This window comes from Poeciliopsis prolifica, unplaced genomic scaffold (assembly GCF_027474105.1).
Source record: "Poeciliopsis prolifica strain line A6 unplaced genomic scaffold, Auburn_PproV2 SCAFFOLD019, whole genome shotgun sequence".
Taxonomy (NCBI): Eukaryota; Metazoa; Chordata; class Actinopteri; order Cyprinodontiformes; family Poeciliidae; genus Poeciliopsis; species Poeciliopsis prolifica.
Window position 1 is genome coordinate 4108192 of NW_026562394.1, and position 25203 is coordinate 4133394.

Consider the following 25203-nt stretch of genomic DNA (forward strand, 5'->3'; position numbering starts at 1 on the left):
TTGATGGTTTATTTGAAGATTTTGGTGCTGTACTTGAGGATTATTTTCCAGTTTGCAAAGTCAAGAGCTTTCATCAAACTTCAAGCATAAAAATACAGCCTAACTAATGACTGGTTGAATGTTCCTAATCAAACTACACCCAAAACATGTTTTTTTTTACAGACACCAACATGGTTCCTGCGTTAGATTGGGTTCATTTAAAGTGTTTTAATTATCTGGCATCGACCCGAAGGTGTGTTAGTTAACACTTGAACCGCTTTGGACGACTCAATGATGAGTTTAGATGCATGTTTGACATCAAACATCCAATTATGGTCAAACTTTATCCGTCCCAGATTGTTGCCCTCAGGTGAAGGAGCCTGGGTGTAAAAACAAAACCTCAGAGCTCGGAAAGCAAATCCAGCTGCAGCTCAACATGGACCGAGACATAAGTGCCCTGATTGAGCCACAATCTGGTCACGACGGCAAGAAATTATATTGGACAGATAAAAGTGAAGCTTTGAAATGAGATCACTGTCAAACACGGTGGTGGCAGCATCACAATGAGGGTCCAACAACTATTTCCTGCTTGTTAAATCTTTGATGTCCTTGTTGCATATTGATAAGGATCCAGACAAATCTGCAGAAAACAGATTACACTTTCAGAGCGTCTCCAACTCACAAAGAAAAAACAGAACTATTTAAGAATTTTTTCTGACGCTCGTTGAAAACTGCAAAAGCTGTGTGGCACCGATACAAGGCACTAGTGAACAAATATCAGTAGTGTTGAATGTGCAGTGTATAGAAAATGTTTTGGATTTATTTCAGATTAGAAATTCTTTAAGGCAAGACAAGTAACCCACAGAAACCCCATAAAAAGGAAAATGTGAAGAGCTATTTTCTCTTACTTATACAGTTCATACTTTTAGAAAAGAAAGGTTTAATTACTACTCTAAAAGTAAAACCCAGACCCGATTACTGTTGGGCTTCAACAATTAATCAATTAATAAAAGGTGAACTGTTTGGCCGAACATTCATGCTGATTATCAAACGTCTCCAGTGTTGCAGAGAGAAAAAGGACAGACACAGTGTTAAAGTGACACCAAGAAAACTATTATTTATTGAGTTTCTTTTTTTTTTCTTCTTTTTTTAAAAAAAAAAACAAAAACAAAACATACACTCATTGAGTACAGCAGATAAAATCTCCAAAGGCCATTTTTGAAACAGTTGCATTTGGAGTACAGAGCGTCAGAATTTTTCTTTACAATTCTACATCTGAATCAAAGTTGAACTGACATTTTTCTGTTTTTTTTTTTGTTGTTTTTTTTATAAATTATGTAAAAACCTGATTAACACAAATTCAAAGAAGAACTTGCATGGGACACGGGGAAAAAAAAAAGGAAAAAGAAAAAGAATGAAATAACATGATGCGAATTTCATGTTATGCTTTTTATTATTGTACACAATATACAAACTGGTCCTAGGTATTATTTTCCTCACTTATATTTGCTGTCCTACTTAGATTAAAATGTGAAGATAAATAAATAAAAGGATCTAAGTAGCTCAAAAGGATATGAGGTAAGTGAGTATGGAAACGCAGATTATATCCAATAAAACAAGCAAAAAGAAAAAAAGCAAAGGCCCGACATTGTACAAAAATAAAAATAAAAAAAGTTTTCAAACATGAGATTATTGAATCCATGACCATTGTCTATCAAAAGATCATTTCATACAGTAACCACATTTCTGGTAGGAGTAACACTGTGATTACAGCAGCACCTTGTGCCCAAACTATTTTATGTATATTTATATATATGAAAGAAAAAAAAAGAAAAAGAAACATTTTATTCGGCTGGTTTATCGTCTGAAACAGGAAGAATAATTGGGTGATGTGTGAATTAACCACAGCTAACAACAGGCATGGGGCAAGAAAAAAAAAACAATTGTAAAGAAAAATACAATGGAAAATAAGAATGAAAGTCAATAAGGGGTACAGGTGGAGTTGTGGATGTCTTGCAGATAAAAGTACAGCTTATCCATTTCTGCTGCAGCACAGAAAGGGGAGGAAAGGAAATGCATCAGGCGACTCCAAGATGGAGGATTGAGAGTTGATGAGAAAGAAGCTGAATGGTTCTTACCTTCACTGATTAATGCACATTATCTGTGCTTGTCGGACGACTTATGAGTGTGATCGTTAAGGGAAACTGAATCACTTAAAAAAATGTTTTTTTTTTTAAAAAAAAGCCGTGGGACTATCGACTGTCTAAAATGTGCTCCATCAATATCCAGAGGGGGAAAAAAAGCTCAGGTGGGAACCAGAACCGCTTCCTTTGATATCATTTGCAATTTTTTAATTTTCATCTTCGAAAGTTTATCTAAAAACAGTCAAAAACGCTGATTTGTTGAAAGAGTTTGGGCAAATTGTCAACATGCAGAGCAAAACGTTTCACCCACCAGAGATCAGGTTTAAGTCACAGAGAACATGGTGGGTTTAAACCCCAACAAAACCACGCAGCTTGGAAAATATCACCTCAGTTAGACACTCTGAGCTGCTAGAAGATGAATCTGTAAAACAGTTCTGTTGTCTTACACAGCAACACTCGTCGGACCTGAGCAACACGGCCGAATAGAAACACAAGAAACGACATCACGATGGAAGCAAAAAGAAAAACCAAGCTAATTCAAGACAGATTCATAAACGCACAGAACAACACAGGAAACTGTGGCTGCTTAGACGAGGGAAAAGCCGAAGTAAAGCCGAGCATCCAAATCAGACCGTGTGTCAGAAATATACAACTTGACAAAAAAGAAGGAAAAAAACAAGAGAGATTACCAGTAAGATTTTCAAGTCACTGTTCACTCAAGGATATTGCTTTTTCTCCTCCTTCCCTCCGGCGCTGTCCCTCTTCTCCTTCTTCTCAGACTTTTCATGTCTGGACTCCTGAAGGACAAATTAAAGGCTCACTTTACAAATAAATATGATACCAACATGTTTTTCTTTCACTTCACAAATGCGAAAATCTGCACGTCCGAAAGTCTTTTTTATGCAAATAAAATAAAACGCATGTTTGTTTGTTTTTTATCTTAACAGGCTCGTCAAATGCAGGTAACTCGTGAGTGTTGCCATGAACTGACCTTCTTGCCTCCGGAAGACGTTCGTTCGGCTTTCACGGACTCGGCCTTCTCCTTGCTGGAGGATTTGGACCTCTTGGTCTTCTCTTTCTCCGGCGTCAGAGGAGAGTCGCAGGAAGGACTGGCGCTCTGGCTGTTTTTGGAGGAGTCTGCGGAGAGAACGGTCCCGCCGTCACGTTCAACCGCGGTCGACTGGAGACGGCCGACCACCGTCGGGATAGAAAGCGCTTACTGGTGCCGTTCTCGTCCTTCCTCCGCTTGGACTCTTGGCTGGCCTCGCGGTCGTTGACGCCGTGATCCTGCAAGAGAAGCGACGTTGTTAGCCATTTGCTGACGAGTGCTGCGCTTAAAAATGCTCAAATGTTCTGCCGCTGGTAGGTGAATGCGTCTGAGCTGAACAACCGTCTTCCCCCCGTCTGGTCTCTAACTGGTCAGTATTTTAAGCGTAAAGCGCTCACTCGTTTTCTCTCTTTCCGCTCCTTTTCCTCCTTCTTCTCTTTGGATCGGCCTTGTACGCTCTCTGTGTCTTTCTTCTCCACTTCCCTCTCTCTGCTCTTGGACCGGGCAACTGAATTAAAGTTGATTTGCTGCTGGAAACAATCCCACACGAACAGAACACAAACAAGTTGAAGCCTGACTCTGCTGCCGAAGCCTCAAGAATGATGTGCATCGCTCTAAGACGACATTAACGACGTTGGTATCTGTTTTGCGTCCAGGCAGCGAATTCAGACACCTTTTCTTTTTAAATAAATTATATTAATTTTAATATAGCTAAGCTATTGAACGTAATCAGGCTGTAAGAAATCCTTACAAATTATTGACATAAACTCAGTTTTGCCAGTGACTCATCGCTGCGCTCGTCTTCCTCTCCGCGTTTGTATTGATTTTTAAACTCATCTCTCGTTAAGATTCTCTGGTTTTTAGGACGGTTCCAATCACATTAGGGATCGTCAATAATACTAGTCTTTGATTTTTTTTTTTTTTCAAGGTCCTCTAACTTACTTAATCCCTGTAGCTTTAATGGCCCATTGCTGTGGTCTTAGAGAGTTTGCAGTTTAATGCATCTTCTATTCTACATCTTGTTTTCCACTTCCAAGACGCCTTGGTCTTAAAGTCATCTGTACAAAATGGCCTCAAAATGCAACCAATTAGAAAAGAAGGCAAACAGCTGTGAGGTCAAACAGATGTGAGGTCAAACAGCTGTGAGGTCAAACAGCTGTGAGGTCAAACAGATGTGAGGTCAAACAGCTGTGAGGTCAAACAGATGTGAGGTCAAACAGCTGTGAGGTCAAACAGCTGTGAGGTCAAACAGCTGTGTAAAGTAAGGAAGGGATTTTCAGGAGTACTGACGCAGTCACACAGTCAGGAACTAGAAAACTGCACAAATCTAAACAGATCGACTCAGCTGGTGCCGTTCTGCTTCGCAAACATTCAACATTGAAAAAAAACCACTCAAGGAATAAGAATCAGAGATTCCACACGAGACATAAAAGAAATAAAATGTCGTCCTCCATCTGAACAGATCGAGTTCTACAGATGTAAACGAGGAAGAAAATCTTTTTAAATGTATCCAAAACCTGATCTGATCATATCATTAAATCTGAATATTTTGTATGTTGGATCTCAGAGATGGGATAAGAAATATCAGAGTTTTACTATTTTCTCCACTGTTTGCTCAGTGGGAGTATCAAATATCAAATCCTAAAATGTGATTCTTTATGTGACTGAATAATTACAAATGGGTTCACTTGCATTGACCATTGGAAAATATATTTCGCTATATTCTGCATTTCATAAGCAAACTAGAATAAAGTGTCTAAAGCAGAAGACTCTCTATGCCAACAGGAAAACTTCATAAAAATGAGGAATATTCCTTTATGTGGCGTTTACAGAGAACTCCCAGTTTTAAATTTAAACATTACTTAGACTTTGGCCTTCTTTTCTTTTTTAAACATAGAACGTGCATTTGATCCAAAAATGTTCATTAGAAACATATAACTCAATAAGTAAAAACAAAACAAAAGAGCAGCTATTAGACCTGACCTCTACAGAACTGGACCATCCAAATGATTCACTTCTGAATTCAGAAGAATGTCAAGCAAACACCTCAAGATCTGTGTTTGTCTTGCCAAGCAACTGGGAAAGAAAAAACAAGCTATTCAATAAGAAAATGTCTCTAAATCTCTAAATTATAAGTAAGAACCCACACATGGACCCCCGACTCGTTTTTGAATGTCATATCAACTATTTCTGCAAGACCTCCTGTCATCTCTGCTGCAGTTTCAAACGTTGCCTCATTCCCTCCCTCTCAGATGGTGAAAGTTCAGCCCAGATCTTTTTCTCCTGCAGTCCAAAGAACTGTAAACACACTTCGCTTCTCCTGAGCCTGCAGAGGCTCCAGTACGACCCAAACTGCAGCTACCATCTTGATGAGATCAAGCAAATATTCCCCTTATCCTCCGCTCTCTTCACTGGCTTCCTGTCCTCCTCACACCAGTGTGTGTGTGTGTGTGTGTGTGTGTGTGTGTGTGTGTGTGTGTGTGTGGACTCCTTAAACCAATAAGCACACTTCATTATCATCCATGTTGCCAAGAAGGAGTTAATCTCCACCCCAAACAACAACAAAAACTCCTTAGAAATTTGTTGTTTTCACATAATTACAAAATAAAAGAAACGGATACTAAAAAAAGATGCACATTTGCAAGAAATAAAAATAACCTTTTCCATAATACATGAATACATTTACTAAGACATTCTGTGACAGTGTAAAGTCAGAAATTTGTTGGAAAAAAAATAAACATTTCCCAAAATGCAAGTTGTAAATGGGAGTCCATTTTCCTGCATCAGAACATCTTCCGGGTTCAGATCCAAAGCGGCCGGGTTACAGCTCCTTCCTCGCAGTCCCAGGAGTTTCTTGCAGATCCTTTTCCAAGGCGTTCATGGAGAAATTGTTCTAATGCTCCACTTTGGACAACATCCAGATGCACCTCTCCTAAATTTACCACTTCAACTGAGAGGACTTGTGGGATTTTATTTGCCACGACTGTCTGACTTTATAACCTCTGTAAACTTGAGGTTTTTATTGCAAATTTTTGACTTTACCATTTCAGAGAATGTTACGTTTTAATACTGCAAATGTATGCACTTCATTGTAGGAAATTATTACCCTTCAATCTTGCAAAGTTTTTAGTTTTTAAAATGAAATTCACGTTCATGAGTTTTTATCAGCAGAAATCTACTCCTCTGTGGCAACAGGTTTTCCCCCCCTTTCTTCCCTACAGCAGCCCATTGATACAAGAAGATTTATCCATAAGGGAAACAATTTACTACTGCTAGTACACAAACAAAAATATCACCAAGAAACCAAAACAGTCTAATTAGAACAGCAATCGCCACAGATGTTGGAGCGTACAAATCTACAATTACAGATGGTAAAATCATTTGACTGAACGGGACCTGCGATAAGGAAAAAAGAAACCAAAAAAAAGAAGATCCAGAACAAAATCTGTTTTTTTGTTTGTTTTTTTTAACGATGTCACTTGGGTAGAGGAACTGAAGACAGGGAATTCTGATTTAAATATGTGATCTAAACTCCTTGGTTCATCAAAAAAAAAGACAAAAGAGTAGAGCTGACAGCAGGAGGCAGACGGCTTAAATGGTCAGATACCAGATCTAATAATTAGTTTTCTGCTCATTAGTGCCATGGTGTTACTAAATTTAAATGTCCAGCTAGCTATAATTGCCTTGTTCATCCAAAACAAATTTTTTTTCTACCAAGCAGTCAAAAAACTGCACATATCTCAAACTAACAGACATAAATATGAAGTGGAAAGAAAACCCTCATCTTCCAGTACTTTCCAACCCGACACGCTGCTCTACATATTTTAGATCAATGATGCCCGAGTCCGATCCACAAGAGTTCGTTTCATGCAACTTCCAACGAGCCATTGATCCGACTCAGGTGCGTTGGACTTGGGCTCACCTGACTTCGATTGATGTCTGATTAACAGGTTTTTGCTGAAATCCAGTCACTTAAATTTGATCATTGAATCCTGGAGGCAATTGGCTGCACTAAATTTTATTTTGGAGAATCAGAGTAAAAGTGGCAAAAAAGTAAAAATAAAACTTTGTTGACGTTTCATTTGAAGGGTTGCGTGTAAGACTGACATGACTCTGTGGTAAACATGACTTAACACCGGACATGTGCTGGAGGGTCAATAATGACACTTTTTAATGCAAAGTTGACTCTTTTAGTTGACCTTTAATGTATGTTTCAAAGCAACTTTGCATAAAAAATATAGTTATTTACCAAATAATGCTAAGTTGACACTTTTTATGCACTTTAATGCATACTTGCATTAAAAGTCACTTCATAACAGATATAAACATTCATGAAGACTCCTTCATACTGCTCTTATGTCAAGTTTATGACAGTGTCATGTCAGTGTTAACATAATTTTTTATTTGTAAAAATTTTTTGAAAAACCATGCATCCTTTTATTTTCCACTTCAGGATTATCCACCACTTTTGTGCGCAGCATTTCCTGAGACATGAATACTGCCGATCTTGAAGCGACAACAATTGGAGAATCACATTAAAACTACTTTATACTCCAAAAAGACTAAATAAGAGTAGCAGAGCTGGTTCAAACCTTGGTTGTAGGATCCTTGAGTTCGTTGCTACTGTCCTGTAGGGATGAATGGAGATGACAGATGAGCTGGGAGGGGGTGGGAGGTGGTTGTCAGACAGCAGTAGAAAGTCGGTAGAAGAGGAAGAGGAGGGGGGGGAGAGGCCGATCCAACAGCAAACTCCTCCCTTGATCTCTGACCTTCAGGAACTGAGGCTTTGACAAAGTTATTACATAGAGGAGAGTTCATAGACTCAACATCTGGAATGTCAACACTTAGAAAATAGATCAGATCTAATAGAAAAACCCTGAGAATGTGTGAAAACTGGTGTAAGTCTTAACATGTCTGCTATAGCAGCGTAGCTGATATAGCGATACTTCTAAAGTGCGAGTGCTGTTAATAGTGGTCATTATCTGCGACTGTGTGTGTGTGTGTCTGTGTGGGTGTACGTGTGTGTGTGTGTCTGGGTGTGTGTGTAAGTGCATTTATGTGCCTGTGTGTGTTTGGAGTGCATCCCTATAGAGATAACTGCTGCTGTCACTTACAGTTCAGGAATGGATAAGACACATGGAGGCTATTTCTCTCGTGGAAGGGTTAAATAAATGCCTATCACAAGCTGCCAGTGGCTGGGCCGAGGCTCCAGACGACTCGGGTCTCACCCACTCTCTCCCTCACACTCTCTTTGTAGGGGGCAGGCTTTATTTTCCACAGCATTTCTGGTGGATTCGCAACATTCATTCTCTCTTCTTCCTCGGGGCGCTGGCGGCTCTCTCTTCCGCGTACGGCTTGCCAGGAGCGGCGGATGCGATGACGGCTGGAAGCTGTAGAGCTGAGCGTAGCGACGGGACCGTCCGGACGAGCTCGGTGCGATGCGAAGCCAGTGGTGGCCTGGGCCATTTCGAGAAGCGAAGAAGGAAGAGAGGCCGGGGGCTCGGACGTGGAGGCTCTCTGGAGGCGCCGCCGGAGAGGTTTGTTGGACACCATCCGTCTTTGAGCGGGCTCCGGGGGGACACCGAGGTGCTTTACATCGCGTTAAGGAAGGAAGAGCTCAGAAAAATGGAGGTGAAAAGCTCTTGGGGACTATTTCGACTGGTTGAAACGACTCCTGGTCGGAGAAAAAAAACACTTCGCCTTTGGATACTTCTTGACGGGGCGGGAATACTATTTTTTTTAAAAAGCACAAAAAAAAAAAGAACTCCACAGGAATATAGAAATGTGGTCAAAAAATTCTTCCGAAGGCACACCGACTGCTTTCACTTCTATATGAAAATAGGCATTTTTTTTTCCAATATGAAAATATATAATATACATAATATTCTCTTGACTAAGTCCTTCAGGATTTCTCCCAATTCTGGAAAATTTTCAGCTCAAGTCCATGGAATGGTTTCCAACTCCCATGGGTCAGGGTGGAGACTTCCAGATGCCGTGCCTGCGGTGCGACATCGCTCCCAGGAGGATCTTCGGAGCTGCTGGAATGTGCAAGGCAGGGAACGCTCCGGCAGACAGAGAAGAAACGGGCACAGCCTTCCTCAGGCCATACTAACCTTAACAGATGAGGAGTGGGATGGGGACGAGTGACTGTCGAGCTTTCGTCTTTTGTGATCTGCAGAGACGAGAAAAGCAGAAGTTGTTGGTCTGTACGGCCAGCATCCATGATGAAAATACCCCACCACTTCTTTGACCTTTAATTCTGCAGGCTTCACCAACTCAAATTTAAGACTTAAGAGCATTATGGATGAAATTTTGATTTCTTTGGAGGACAAAAGCGTAACAGCTTCTTACCCCTCTCAGATTCGGCCGAATCGGATCTCGGATTTGGTGACTTGAGGGTTGCAGTCGCAGCGTTCCTGTCTCCTTTCTCCTTGTTCTTGGATTCCTTGACGGCGTCTCTGGCTGGTTCCACTGGCTCCCCGTTTCCGGCTTTGGCCTTGTCGTCTTTGCCGCTCTTTTCGTCCAGCTTGACTTTCTCCCGGTCTGCTTTCGGGGTCTTCTCCTTACCCTCGCGCAGCAACCGCTCCTCCTTTCCCGCTCTTTCGTCTCTCTGCTTCTCCCTGCGGTTCTCTGTTTTTGTCTCTGGAGTGCTGCCTGGCGTCTTTTCTTTCTTTTCTTTTTTTTCTTTCCCGCTCTTCTCTTTGTCGTCCTTCACAGCTTTGGTGCTGCAAGCAGATCAAAGGTTTTCTTGAACAAAATCACTCAGAAGCAGTTTTTCAAACACTAAAACAGAAATTGTTAAATAAAGACAAAACTTGATAAAGTTGAGTCAGGGTTCCCGCATAATTTTTTTATGTTAAAATTTTATGCTTTTTCAGAGAGGGACTTCTTGGGATTCTTTATGAGTTTTAATAGTAGAAACAATACGATCAATTTAACCATAGATGGTTTTATTGAGAGCTTAAAAATAAAAACCTAAGATTCTTTTTCATACCAAATCTGATTTCCAATTTTATTAATTTTTTTTCCTGAAAAAGAAATTAAAAATGATGGAAAATATTTTCAAAAACTTTCTCTAGTTTCAAATCACTCATTCTGGCAGCTCACCTGAAGCCAAAGTCTGAATAATTACAGACTGTAAAGCAAAATTTTAGGCCTTGGGTGGGCTGACAAATAAAATCCCAAGAAGAGCATTGATGGAATAATAAATCCAGATTTTTCATTAAATCTTCATTAAAAAAAAAATTTATGAATTGATTTATGACGCAGCCCTAGGTCAGACGTAAAAGATGAAATCTATCAAAAATACAGACGTAGATGGATGGGTGTTTGGTAGTCAAACAAATGGATAATTGAAGATAGATGGATGGGTGAATTAAGGATGAATGGTGGCTGGATCAGAGACTTGGATGGAAAAATTGATGCACGAAAATAAACAGATGGGAGGATGGATGATGGCTAACAGATGGATCACTAAATTGACGGCAAAGGAAAAGAGTGTGAGAAATAGATAGATCTTATCGCTGAACGGGGAGTAAAAATGTGAAAAAAAATCCAAAGTATTTTGTCATCTTTTCACACTTATGCAAACCTGGAATATATTCTCCACAATTTTGAAGACCGAGAGTGAACCCAGCTAAATACATTTTGTAAGGATTATGTTTCCATGTCATATGTGAGGCAGGTTACCTGTTGAGAGCACCGTTTCCATTGCTGGTGGTCACTTTGGCTGCTGTGCTGTTGGCTTTGTTGACTGGTTTTGTGGTCCCCTGAGATTTATCCTTGACCCGGTCTGAACAACACGGCGTCGCATAAATTAGAAATTCAACAGGCAGGCGGATTTACAATAGACAGACAGTAATAAATAGTTATTAATCACTCACCCCCGTCTTCAAATCCCCCCTCCTCGGTCTTGCTGGTGTTGGCGGTGAGCTTGCCGGTGCTTCCAGGGCCGTTCTGCTGACTCGCCGGCGTGGCGCTGCGAGCTGGCTGGTCCTTGTGGTGGAACTCATTCTCAGGGACCATGTGCACCTTCTGGCTTTTCAACCGACCTGAATAACTGCAAGACGCACACGCAGTTTGCACAAAGGAACGAGAAACCCCAAAAACAGCTTCTGAATCTCACACAGAGCAAGTCACTTCTTCTTCTTCTGGGCAGAAACTTTCCTATTTACCAACACAGACAGATTGTTAGAAGTCTACTACCTGCAGAGCCAAAACAAGCTCCTCTGATTTTCTTTGCAATTAAATAAAATATTACTATTTCATTAGAAGAACACCAATTGGATTCAAATTCAGTCAAAAAAAATGTTCTGAATCAACCAAACGTCTCGCTAATAGCTCAAATATTGAAAAATCCATTTATGGGTCGGAAGTGGGCACCAAGCTGAAAATCTCACTTTTTGCTTCTGTAAATTGATCAACTATTGTTCTTTGTTCTGAATTAAAGGTTAGAAACTTTGGATTGATCCCTAAAAATGGAAGAAATCTGTCATTTCTTCATTTTCTGAAGAATTCAAAGCTACAATGTCTGTCAGTCACTAAGCAGTGGGAATGTGATCCACAGAGAAGTCCCCTGTAATTAACCCTGAAGTGCTTTGGTCAGGCTCTCACTGGTCAGAACTGCCCTCCTCTCCACATCAGTCTGGATTCATTTTTAGTTGCTGCCTAACATTAAAAACTTCCTTCAGACTGACTGGCTGCTAAAGTGTGAACAATGTTGCATACAAGCTAGAAGAGACCAAAATTTGAACTCAATTAAATTTTCCCAAACAGATATGATTTAAAATCTTATTTTTAGAAGTAATTCAGCTATAGTCCTGCCATGTTAGTTGCAAAAGGTTCTCAAGAGACTCCGTGTATGTTTCTGTGTCATTTCAAAGCTTGAAGAAAAAGATGCTAGCTAAAGGCTCCACATGGAGCACACAATGCTGTGTTACCCCATTGCTAAGGCATAGAGGTCTGGCCTCTTATCCTTCTCTTCAAGGCAGATCTTGTGGACCCGGCACTCCAGCGCTTGGCCCAGGTTCAGGACCTTTGGGTAGCAGGGCAGGATCTTGGTAAGAACGATCAGAATGTTCCGGATGTGGGTGTAATCTCCTGTCTCCAGGCAGTGGACTGAAGCCTGGACAAAAAGAGAATCGATCAGAAATATTCATGAAAATGCAGCATCTTCTCTGATTGTTATAATTAAAAATAAGAAAACGGATAATCATGAAAAGGCCAGCTCACTTTAGTCAGCATATAGTGCCATTTGTGGACCACATGCCGAAAGTTCTCGTAATCCAGCTGATCCGCTTTGTTTCCTCCATCGAACCCTGCGGCTCGGAAGATTGTCAGGAAGCCTGGGTAATTCACACACTCCTAAAAATTGTGCAATAAAGAGAAACTTATCAAATACCCGCTGACAATATCTGACAAAATGTCAGTAATTGCAAATAAATACAGAAATTTGGCAGAGCTGCGAACCTTCTCGTAGACGGCGCGGTTGCTATGCCACCGGGTCACCGTTTCCAACATGCAGCAGAGGAAGCGGCCGTAGCGGTGAGACTCGTTCTCTGTGCAGCTGGCCACCGTGTAAATGATGGCAGAGAAGACCTGCAAAACAATCCAGCACAGCTTTAAAAGGGATCCATCTTCAGCTGCAACAATACGCTCTGTTTGAGAAATGTTTATTTCAGATGTAAAAACAACACAGTCGAAATAACGTGGGCTGTTTTTATCAATTTAAATAAAAGGTTGTAACACGATGTCGTCATGTTTATACTGCAATGCATTCTGGGTAAATGAGATATATTTAGTAATGCTTATCAAATTGTGGACAAGTTCTCTTAATTTTGTGATGTTTCTGGTGAAATTGTGACCATTTCCTGCTAATATTATGACTCATAAAAATTCTCATAGCCTGATACTTTAATACTAATACAACTTACAGAAGGGATGATTGAAATAAAAGGGAGCTTTTGGGGAAAAAATAAATTCAGAAACAAATTCAAGTAAAAATATATTTTTTAAAATCACTCAAAATCAGAAATTGCATTTTGTATGAAAAAAAAATCTTAAAATTGGATTTTTTAAGCCACATTACCCACTACGAGTGGGTAATGTGGCTTAGTAACCATAACACTAATTATAACCAATAAAAAAATAAATCTCAAAATCGATGAAGCTCTGCTGGAAGAAACCCAGCAAGGTTAGCATTGAACTATTCTCTCAGGTTTCCTGAATCTCTTACCCTGTCGTAGCAGAGGAGAGTGCAGAAGTTTGGAGTTTTCTGCTGGTGGACGAGCTCGACGAAGCGGGCGCAGTACACGGCGTCGATGGAGGAGAAGATGCAGCGAGGGAACAGACACAGCTGCAGGAACTTTGTTATGGTCTCATTCTTTGTGGATTCTGCCATGATAATTTTTATAGTTGCATGAGATCGTAGACGAACACAAGACTGAAGACTGAATCACGTGTGCTTAAAGATACTTACTGGTCAACAACCAGCTGTCTTTTTCCAGCTTGAGACGGTGCAGAACTCTTTGGACATGCTCCATTTGTTTCTTTTCTTCTTCCTGTAACTTTTCTTGCAGGGCTGTGCAACGTTCCTTCTCCTTCTTCTTCTTATTTAAAGGCTTAAAATTTAAAACATAAAAAAAAATGTCAGAACAGCTCTTTATCTTCTGCTATTCTGATTTCTGTTTGTCAATTAAACCGGCACACATTCCAGTTAAACGAATACTTACTATCTCAGAGTTCTCCTCGATGGCCTTGATCTGGGCCTTTAGCTTGTTTACCTCCCGCTCATACGCAGCATGCGGCACGGCCAAGTCATACATGGTGAGCGACCAGAAGGTGGCGTAGAACTGAGGCCGCAGATCGTCCCAGACTCTGGCCGGATGGAGCGACATCACAGCCTCGTGCACCGGCGTCATCACCTGTTCGCATGCCGCCACGTACTTGGTGACCTTCTGCTGCTGCCGGTTGCCTTTTTCAGCCTTCTTCAGCTCCTCGTATTTTGACTGCGGTTTTGGAAAATAAAAGAATTTGAACCGATTATCCAAGATTAGGTCTCACAATAGGTGATAGAGCAAGTTTAATGGTCTGAGGATCCACTAACCAAGATCTGATGTGCGTACATGGGGCGCGACAAGAAGAAAGCAGCATCATGCGGGGTATGAAACTGGTTGCAAAGGATGTCGATGGAGGGAACTCGCTTTATATAATCCTCTGTGCTGAGATTGGAGGCTAAAAAGCCACCAAACTGCACCAGTGTGTCGTGACACTGAAAAACAAAAAAAAAAAAAAAAAAAAAAAAAAAAGTCACAAATGTTTCTTCAGGGTGAATATTTTTATAGTGTGGAAACTCAAAGGTATTTAAAAATAGACTATAGAGGAGGTGCAAACCTGGTCATAAAGATGCCCCACGAGTTTTAGATGCTTCTCTCCTCCCTCCAGGAAAACGACTCCATTTCGTTGTTGGGCCATGAGTAAACACAGCGGCAGCGCTAGTTCGTGGTCAAGCAGAGCGTCCTTCAGGCGCTGAGAAGATTTCTTTGTGTTCCTGATCTGGCCGAAGTAGCCGCCCTGTGAACACGGTCATATTTATGAATACCGACATCACTGCAGGAAACACACATCCCCAATACACACAGATGATATTACAGACTTTTGTACCTCAGCTTTCAGCTGCTCTCCTCCTGTCATGGCCTCCAACTGTTCTGAAGTCATTTCGTCTGTGATCTCAATGCCGGCCATTTTCTGAACCACCTCCTTCAGAATCAGCAAGTCAAAACTGCAACAACAAAAAGCCACTTGAGAAAAACATGGACAGCAGCTAGACAGTCTTCTAAATCAACAATTTCATGTAATTACAAAAATCTCCATTTCTTATTGTTTTCAACAAAATGAATATTGCATTGCAAATTGAATTGATATACAAGTGACCCTTGGTAATGCCTAACATTAGCATACATCACAAATGTTTATGTTAGCAAGATTCTCGTATGCTGTAAAGCTATTATCACACACTTCAATAATGAATGCATCATGGTGAAATGCTGCAAAAGGCAACACACTTCTATATGGACACATTAGGTTTTTCTGACCTTTTTCCCGCCTTCAGCTGGTTGGTAACATACTGCAGAAGGCCAGCCAATTCAATCGGGTATTTTCTGAACACGGCTCCACACAGACTCGCCAAACCTTGAATAACAAAAACACAGAGATGTGACTCATACACTCAATGTCAAAAATTCATCTCTGCATTTCATGCAATTTCTTAAAGCGAAAACACCAACTCTGAAGCCACAAGGAGAGGGTAGTGTCGTCATGTTTCATCTTCTCCTTCTCGGGATTGGCCAGAGCTTCGATGATGCAATCTGAGGTCAGAGTTCAGGGGAACAACACAGAAACACGGCTTCTTTTTTTCTTCTAAGAAATTAACAGAAACATTTACGAGCAGAAAGTGCAGGATACAGGCCAGGACGTCATAGTTGAGAGATGTGAGGTATTTCAATGAGTCCACCACCGGAACAATGAGGTTGTCGTACCACTGGATCTGAGACAACATCTGATAAGACAAGAAGACGGCAGAGGAGATTTAGTGTGCATGAACTGATAACGGCTGCTATTTTTAAAGCAGAGCGAAACAAAAGTGCTATTTTTAAAAGTAAATGCGCAGAAAAGGTTCAAGGATCTAAACTAAAAATCAAACCCTCGAGCTACTCCTAATGGCATACAGATGATAACATTCCATAATCTTACACAATTTCAATTCCAAAGGTGTTAAAAACAACAATTTATAGTAAATGACACATTGTACTAAAAGAAACAGTTTAACTGATTTTAAATATTTTGTTCATGGAGTTTTCCAAACCAGTTTTTATTTTGACTAATGAAAGCATGATTTGCAAACAGGTACAAATTAGCAGATGTGGACGACTGCCACAACATAAACAACAACAATGATAACAACCCACATGAAGCAAGCATGATACTTTAAAATAAATAAATAAAATAAATATCCAAACAATTCAAGACAAAGCAACTATACTAACGTAATCGAAGAGGATGGTGGGGTTGCTATGGCTCAGTTTGCCAATCTGCCGTCCAGACTGTTTTATGTTCTCTTTGGTCAAGCGCCTGGGGGAAAAAAAGAAAATAGAAATAAGGTGATTTCAGCAATAATACACAGTAAAATGTGAGACACTTAAGACAGGCAAAACACACTGACAAAACAGATAAATCTCAGCCAATTAGGATGTGTGCTCAGATGATGACTGCCAGATTCAACATACCTTTTGACATTTAACATACTTGTCATTAAGTCTATATTTCAGTATAATATTTTTATGGCAGGCATTAAACAATAAGTACTGACATAAAAACATCAGTTTGGGTATTTATATGCTTCATTTAGTCAATTGAGTCACTGAAATAAATTAACTTTGATATAATATTCTAATTAATTGAGCTTCGCAAGTAATTATGTAGCATTAACAAAATACATACTTAGTAACCTCACTAAGGTTAAATATAAACCAAATAAATGTAATGCATAGACACTGAAACTAAAATGACACAATTAGTTTAATGTTGCTGTTCTTCAGTTTCGATATAAATACCTAACATGAACATTGAAGTACATCTCCACCCAAAATGAAGACAAGAAAAAGAAATAACACTAGAGTTAGAGATTTAAAATGTTACGATTGAGTTCCAGAAAGGTATACATTTTAGACAACAACTCACTTGTTATTAGTGAATTACTAACGTTATATTAGTATTTAAAACTGACAGAAAAGAATCTTCTTACTTCATAATGTATCTGGCCCTTTCCACAGTCTGGGCTTTTACTTTAACCAACAGTGGATGGCCGGAGTACGTCTCATTCTTCCACTGTCCATAAAGCCGGTACCTTAGAGTACAAACACAGAGAGAAAGGAAACTTACAGAAAGTTGGTATATAAAACTGATAATAAAGCACCGACAGGAATCGCCAGAACAATCCACAACTTCAAGATCTGCAAGCATCTATTTTTTTAATTATTGCAAGACAAAGCAAGTAATTAGCAATATCAATATAAGATTGAATTCTTACTTTGTTTACTTGTGAAACTTTTTAATAGTTGATCAAAAGTTTATGCATCTTGGCTGCAATTTATCTGATGCACCCACAGTAGACAATTATGAAATGGGAGAAAATTCTGTTTTCATATGTTAATAAAAAAGCAACATGCGCTTGAATTCTTTCCTTTTCTCTGGAACCGGTACAAAGAAAATGAAATTTTAAAATTCAACAAAAAGTTTCAGCGAACGGATTATCAGAGGGGTTTCAGATATAAAACAAGATGCTGAGCTTCAACATGTCACAGAGCTCCGTTCAACGTTTCGAGGTCTTTACCTGTGCTGGTAGGGAAAGAGCTTAAACAGGCCCCATAGTTCCTCAGACATGCAGGCGTTGCACTCCATAAGAGAGAGAGAGGGCAGCAACACCTGATCTGCGATGCTCAGGAAGCAGCTCAACAATATCTCCTGAAATAAATATGCATTCAGTGTTAATAGGATTTATGTGCACTGAGCTTAGGCGGACAGTTTCATGAGCAGTTATCTTTCAGAGGATTTTTAGTCACTAACCATCTTATCTTTCACTTCAGGTCTACCGTCAGTTTGATACTGTGAAACAAAAACGTAGAAAATGGGTCAAAAGGACACCATCACGTAAGTGCGAAGATACACGAGGAAGTGGCATTACCTCTTTCATGAAGGACTTGCCCAATCGTACTATCTTAGCAAAGAGGATGGGGTCATGGGAGAGGTGAGGGCCCAGGTAGCAGAGCATGCTGAAAGTATCTTTCCGTAGATCCTCGAAGCTCTCGGTGGGCTGTGGAGCCCGCTTGTTCTTCAGCGGTTGCAACGCGCAGCCCTTTGCTCCTTTTGGAACGCCAGCTCTTTAACAAACACAGCATCGTGTCAGGGATTACTGGCATCAAAGCTCTCAAATTCATTGTTTTTGTCTGGCTGTTGTGGGAAAACACTGCGCAATCTGTACGGCACGATAACGTGTACCTTCTGTAAAGAGGCTCCACGGTCAGGTGTACAAGTTGGCACAGCGCCAGCGCAATGGCCTTGTGAGAAGTAGCGTAAAAAGACGGCATCTGGTCCATGATACTCTGGGCGTGGTGCCAGTCTCCGATCCTGAGTAGAGCCTCCAAAAGACCGAGCTTCTGGTTGTCAGGTGGCTTTAGGAATTAGAAAGAATGGTTATTCAAATAATTAAGATAAATTAGAGCTAAATTATGAGCACATTAATTACGAAGCTTAGCACAGCAGGGGCCACACTGCAGTGATATATCATTCAAACTGTTCCAGTTGATCATTTCTAGCGAAGCAGGATGGAGTCGAACCTGACTGAGAGCGTCTCCCTAAAACAGGCAATGAACATGAGTTATTCACCTTCTCGTTCTTTTCTTCTTCCTTTTCTTTCTCCTTCTCCTTGTCTTCACTTTTCTCCGAGGGAAGCACGACTGTCACCAGCTTGCGAGCGATCTGCTTGGCCTCTGAAATCTCCCGTTTGTGTTCTTCTACAATGGTGGCATCTACTGGCATGAGCTGGAATTGGAGAACCCAGAAAAAATTTTAAAGAGGAGAATAAAAAAAAAAAAACTTAAAGCAAAGGCTTGCCTCTTTTAACTACTGAAGGGTTGCAGTTGCTTAACACATTAGAAATGTCCAGTAAGGGACCAAGAAAAATCAATATTTTAGAATCTGAGTTGCAGTTCTTTTTACATGAACATAGAGATCCTCCAGCTCTATCAGCTTGTAGTTCAGGAGAGCAGCAGCAATGTGGTAAAGAGATTTCGGAGTTTCCTCATTAGGTTCCTGGACAAAAATCACACGACAGGTCAGTACATTATTTATAAAAAACATGCAAAACAATCCGCTTTTAAATCTGGTTATTTTACTTTATCTGAGCTTTCAGGGAAAATCACAATATATTTTAATAGATTTAGTTTAGCTCTAATATTGATGACAATCAGAATCCATATTACAGTTTTTGAGAAAGTTACTACAAAAGACCAAAAATGTTTAATTCTTTTCACGTAGTCATGGAGAAGACTGTAGAGTCGTCTTGTCAAAAGCAATGCACACGCTCCACATGTAGAATAAGTCACAAAACGTCACAAAACGTTACAAATCAAGAGGTTTTCACAGACTGATGTATCCAAACATGATAATGGAAAGTTCAGTGGCTGTATTTGCAAAAAGATTAGTTGTAAGCTATGACCAAAATTAATAGAAACATTTGAAATGCATAACTTTTGTGTAATGAAGCACATTTTATTCAAGGCCAGGTGAACATTTTTGACTGAAGTTACTGAAATAAAATAACTTCTCAATGATATTCAGCTTTCAATGAACTAAATCATAAATTTCAGGATTACAACACCAAACCCCTGGACTTCCCGCTCACTCACCTGGTAGAACTTGAACTTAAAGCCCAGTATATGGCAGAGGGTGATTGGCTCACACATGTAGGACTTGATGAGGGACAGAAAGAACTCATCTTGTTCAGACCGGCTCTCGTACACCTCCAAAATGATGTCCAAAACCCGATTAGGGTCCAAATTGAAGCAGCCTATGGTGAAAACGAAGAGGTGGAAGAAGACAACAATCAGAAACTGCTTTAAACGACACACTTCGGAAACTATCAACATTTGAAAACTTGTCGATGTTTTCAAATGTTGAAAACAGCTGTAATCGATGGTGAGTATAGCGGTACGATCAATCATCATTGATAATCCGGCTATTAGTAGCTCACATTGAAATAATATTATAAATGTTTAATGAAATAGCTTAAGGTAGTTCAACATTAGCACCAATGAGGGACTTTATGCTCTCCAGGACGAGGTTGCTGGTGATGTTGCCAGACAGGTCTTGGCCGAGCTCTGTGATCAGTTTGGCGTAGCCCTCGTTCTCCTCCCTTAGCAAGTTAAACTTCTGCTGTTTGTAACTGAAAAGAAAAGTTGGGAAAAAATAAAGTCCTGGACATGCATCACGCTGAACAAGAGGCGGACGGCTCTTACTTACAATAGCTTAGTCTTGATTTTTACAATCTTCTGATTAAACTGATGAGCTTGTTTTATCAATCCAAGAGATTCCAAGGTCTCTGGGTCGAGTCGCTCTTTCAGGATGGCCTCCGGTACAAAAGACTGACATAGTAAAACATGGGATGGAAGTCGGAAAGGTAAATACTAGATGACAAATACTGAAGTACCAACAATACCAGTAAATAATGCCTCATATAAATGACCAATTTTTCATATCATCCATCTTTCAATGGAAAAAAAATAACCAAAGAGCAGGAATGTTTCAGCTGCTACGCTGAGAAAATTGACTAGTATTAACAACCCAGTTCATCTCAAAACAAGACATGAGAGAAGCTCTGAAACACATGCAGCATTTTCAGTCACTAAAAAAGCTAAACCAAAATCAAATGTTGGTAAAAGCTCTTACCAAACAGGCTCCCACTAAATGAGTGTAATGGTCCCGCTTGTTCTTTTCTTCTAGTGCACCAGTTTCTAAATCTGATATAAAAGAAAGTGGTGGCAAAGGAAGAGAGCATGATAAAGATATCGATCTCTGCTTTATGAAATTGAATAACTTATTTCAAAATGAATAGTATACCTAATATACAGAACACATCTGCTAAAATTGATGGCAAATCATCTCTGAGTTCCTGAAAAACAAAACAAGGGCACGTTAAGATGAGAACAATAAAGAAATATGGCTCATTAAAGCAAACTGTATTGTGGATTTATTTTTATTGCAAAACCTATTAAAAACTTTAGTATAGCTTTGGTGGTTCAATTACATTTTATTCAAGGCCAAAAGGAACATAAAATTATTACATTCCTAATTTTAAAAAAGCTATAATTCACAAAAATGTTGCAACTGAACAGTGGCAAAAGAAAATTGTTTCGTTATTACTGCTCTGCTTCATGGAAGCGGAGGGTTTGCATGAAAAAGAGGACATACTCCTACCATCATTTCCCCGAGGACAGCGGAAACGAGATCAATTTTCAGGTTACCCTGGACAACCTGCGAGCAGACCTCATAAAGAGCGGCCTGTATGTCTAAAGAGACAAAACACAACTTCAGAGAACACATGAGAAAGTACACAGTTCAAATTATCAGAAACAAAAGACTGGAAATGTTTTGAGGTTGGATTAACAGACTTTATCTGAGCATCATTGCAATAAGGTTTTCTAATGTCAGCTTAAGATTTTAACAGGGACTGTGCAATATTCAGAAAACGTTCAAATGATTGATGAACATTCTGAAAGTTTTTTTATGCAGCCAGACTCACATCGACAAGGAAATTATTATCCAACTTACCTTTAGTTTCATTCCCATGATCAGTTTTCTCTGTAAGCTCTTTGCAGAGTTGCACACTGGAAAGCAAAATACACAAACTGAGATCCAACTTAACATGACAAAGAATAGTTTTTTACAGCTTAATCAAGAAATAAATAGCCAACAAAATCAATTTTACAGAACATATTTCCATACAAGTTTCACCTTATTCTGCTACTTAGGCCAAATGCTAACCAAAGCAGATAACGTCTCTGTGATAGATAATGCCCTTATGTGCTTCATGGTTGTTGAAAACAAGTTGCACAGTGAACATGAACTCTACAGCCAGACAACGACCCACAAACAAGAAAGAAAATGCATCTAATCTCAACAGTTATAGCAAAATCAGTGTGGGATGTCACAAAGGACTGCTTGGGTGAAATATTTGGTACGATTTTTAAAAATAGCTCATTCATCCTCTGCATGTCAATAATATATTTGGCCAGTTGGATGGACTCTAATTCTGCACCGATTGCAGTTTTCTGGCTGATCATTAATCTTTAAAAAGTCAGATCTGCCGATTTTGGTCAGTACCAATTATTTGTCTATAAAGCCGCTAAAACTGGCAATGGAGTCGCTTAACTTGGCGACAGTGCAGTGACGACAGTTAACCGCAAAAGTTGAGAAATGACCTGGTTTCCAATGAAGAAAACGCATTCTGAAGTGTTTTTAGAGACGAAAGGCAGCTAAAAACAAAATCATTACTGGCTTTGAAACAAAAATAATTACTATTTTCATGGCACCTACGGATCTTTAAGAGAGCAGAAAAAATATACCTGTTTTCCCCGTTAACGTCAAATCATATGTGACAGCAGTTCTGAACAACTTCACTGCTCTGTTTACAGCAGAGGATTCCATATTTAATTGGCAAAGGGCTGAATTGTCTCTTGTTCAAAACTATGACAATAAAAAGCTAAATAATTACAAACTGGACCCCTGTGATCTTTACTTTAGTCATGATATTTTGCATAATGTATTGCAGAAAAAAATGCAAGTAAAAAGTTAAAACAAAAAGTAATTTAAACTGTACCAAAAGGAGCATTGTGCAATGGGACATTTCACATTCATCTGACGAATTTCATAGATTTAAAGCAACTTTTTTTTTTCTTCCATAATCTGCCTATACGTATATGAGGGTAAGAATTAGCAAAGGGGTGAATTGCTAGTAATGTGGATACTTGTCTCTTAAACTATTACATTTAAATAAGGGCACAATCGCTACATACAAGGTGCTTAAATTTAATATACATTTCATACCTCACTGTGGCTCAACTCTCAATAAAAATATATTGTTCACAATCACTTTTAACGTCTATTTGTTTACTGCAGAGCATTCCAGATTTAATATAATGGTTTAGAAAAACACTCAAACTACAACACAGAAAATGGAAACTCCCTCACTTCATTTGCCATCTGCTGCCAAAAGCAACATTCTGAATGTCTTTTCCAAATGTCTCACTACATCAAAACACACACATTAATGTAACGGTGCTTTAACTGAAGAGAATTATTTAAATGTGACCTGCACGTTTGAGTGGTGCAAAACAAATGTGTGTGAATGCATCGTAAATCAGCCACATACACAAGCCTGTAGCTTAGGAGTTTTAGCTTTAGCACAACTGCAGGCCTTTCTCAAATATGCGAGGCCTCTGGTTACTAACTGCTGCTGCAGCTGTGTGTAACAGCACATATATGACAGATGGATCTATTAAAAAATCTGGTAAATCTTCACTCGTCCCAAGAACGTCTCTAGTCTTGTGAGAGTATCCCTCTGTCCCAAATCTAAAAGCATAATCGATCACGGGGTATGGATGATCCAAAGGTAACTGTTTGAATACTGTAAAGTTGATGCTTGTTGTCGATATTCCGTCGGTGAAAACCAAGAATTAGAAATTTACACTAGCTCCCATTGCCAATTTGTTATTTCTTAAAATGCATCTAAAAGCAGATGCTAATAAAAAAAAACGATTGAGAGTCAAAACAAAATGCTATCACCTTCTTAGCACCATCTCTGTATCTCCTCAACGAGTCATTATATTGGAAAGATTAGATAGGCTATATTAATAATAAATCGTAATTTCGATTTTAGAAAATTGCTAAAAGCAAAGAAAATTAAATAAAGCGTTTGAAACCGCCAATAACGAAGCTAACATTACTGCTAACTAGCCGTAGCATCAAGCTCCGTTGTTTCCCTCCACACGATTTATTAGTTTTTACATAATAAAATATTGTCTTCAAAGTTTTTTTTTCTACTGGCTGTTTATCAATCACTCGTCTGGAGGACGTCAGTGGGCCACAATCCCCCAAAGTTGGCACTATTTTTCACTTTATTTACAAACTAGGGATCAGATAAATTTAGCACTCGACTTAGCTAGGTGGATTTTAACTAGCTTGGTGCGTGTTTACAATTTTAGCTAGTCTCTTAGCGAGCAGATGTGTTTAGCTTGCTCGAATACGTCAAATTCAAAATGTTATAAAACTGAGTCAGATTGTTATATTTTATCTTCAAGTTACTTACAATATGTACGTTCAACATCTCCTTACGGCGATGCAAGTTAGGCCACTTAAACTGTTTGCTAACGTTACTCCTCGACTGCTACGGCTAGCATATTCCTAACACTGGCCCGCAGGGCGTTTTAGAGCTAGCCCTAATTTTTTTTGTTGTTGTTGTACGGAAACAATAAAAACCCTCTATTGCGATGAGGTTTATTGACGCTCGAATGTACTCACAATTCGTGTTTTCCTGATTTTTCCCAGTTTTTGATCCATTCACCGGGGAGGATAAGTGTCGCCATCTTCCATACACACTGTCCGGATGTCTAGTTGAGCATCATGGAACACACTGCAGGGTCAAATGTAGCGGTTAGCCGCCAATGCTAGCTGGCTGTTGCATGGTGGGACTGTGAGAGAAATGTCAGCACAAAACACAATGGTCAAACACTTTAAGTAGCAGGTGAGAGAAACGTTCATTTTTAAGTTTACCAATCCAAAGTTACTGTTAATTTGAGCTGCTATTTGGCGTAGATTAATATAGACACATGGTAAAGAAGTGTTAATATTTATGACCTTTACAATAGTTAATTAAAATGAAAATAAAATAAAATAATGCATGTCTTGTTAGTCAGAAAATGTGCACTGTGTCTGAATTATACCAGAGAATATTGCATATTGTAAACTGTGATATGCAAACTCTGCATCTGTCTCTGCTGGAATGAGGGGCCCAAGTAGTATCAGGTTCAGATTTACAGATCAACCAGTCCTATATTTTAAAAAAAGCATTGATTGAAAGTATGTAAATAGACAAATGCCGACTCATACATTTCTGTTGTTTGTATTTTCTCTGGGTCACATTTCATGCAGTGTAACTGTTTGTAAGTAGATAATAAAGTTTCACCTTGTAAGCACAGCAGGACACTTCCTCCCCACCTCTATATCCTGCAATAATAATACTTTTTCTTTGTACTATGGATTTGGATTTTCCTAGATCCCAGTGAGGAATGCAAAATAAAGCCTTTCTGGATTCAGAATTCTGTCTATGACTGTGAGTATTAAAGTGGTCAGGGTTTCCCCCAGTGTATAATAAGCCACAGGCTTTACTTGGGCCCCCATCAGACTAAACATTGCTTATTT

At 39.4% G+C, this 25203-nt stretch overlaps 1 protein-coding gene across 7 annotated transcripts; it reads right to left on the reverse strand.

Annotated features, from left to right (window-relative positions):
* Positions 1–1259: 1259 nt before the first annotated feature.
* thoc2 (THO complex 2) lies at positions 1260–24453 on the reverse strand. 7 transcript variants are annotated; one of them, XM_055043492.1, is made up of 39 exons: positions 24304–24451; positions 21556–21611; positions 21202–21293; positions 20845–20896; positions 20674–20744; positions 20248–20369; positions 20037–20170; positions 19635–19795; positions 18946–19038; positions 18613–18768; positions 18226–18398; positions 17912–18107; positions 17794–17832; positions 17561–17691; positions 16973–17074; positions 16215–16299; positions 15634–15727; positions 15456–15536; positions 15264–15360; positions 14833–14950; positions 14563–14742; positions 14276–14440; positions 13902–14177; positions 13649–13790; positions 13406–13563; positions 12640–12768; positions 12403–12534; positions 12111–12295; positions 11055–11230; positions 10861–10963; positions 9523–9896; positions 9285–9343; positions 7764–7799; positions 3570–3701; positions 3344–3410; positions 3115–3260; positions 2850–2920; positions 2118–2164; positions 1260–2021 (listed from the first exon to the last, which is right to left on the reverse strand). In XM_055043492.1, exons 1-38 carry the CDS (start codon positions 24366–24368, stop codon positions 2137–2139), a joined length of 4677 nt encoding a protein of 1558 aa, XP_054899467.1. In that variant the 5' UTR covers positions 24369–24451; the 3' UTR covers positions 1260–2021; positions 2118–2136. The 7 variants fall into 7 exon arrangements, 5 of the variants coding, with proteins under 5 accessions (XP_054899467.1, XP_054899466.1, XP_054899465.1 ...); XM_055043491.1 differs by having other exon boundaries at positions 1260–2024; XM_055043490.1 differs by having other exon boundaries at positions 1260–2164; positions 24304–24452.
* Between the last annotated feature and the right edge of the window lie 750 nt (positions 24454–25203).

Bases quoted from the DNA above. Each gene is read 5' to 3' on its own strand.
- thoc2 (XM_055043490.1), bottom strand. From the start codon at position 24,368: ATGGCGACACTTATCCTCCCCGGTGAATGGATCAAAAACTGGGAAAAA. The intron at 19,796-20,036 runs GTGCTAATGTTG...TTTTCACCATAG, and splicing joins GAGCATAAAGTCCCTCATTG to GCTGCTTCAATTTGGACCCT. The intron at 14,178-14,275 runs GTTAGTGGATCC...CCAAAACCGCAG, and splicing joins TGTACGCACATCAGATCTTG to TCAAAATACGAGGAGCTGAA.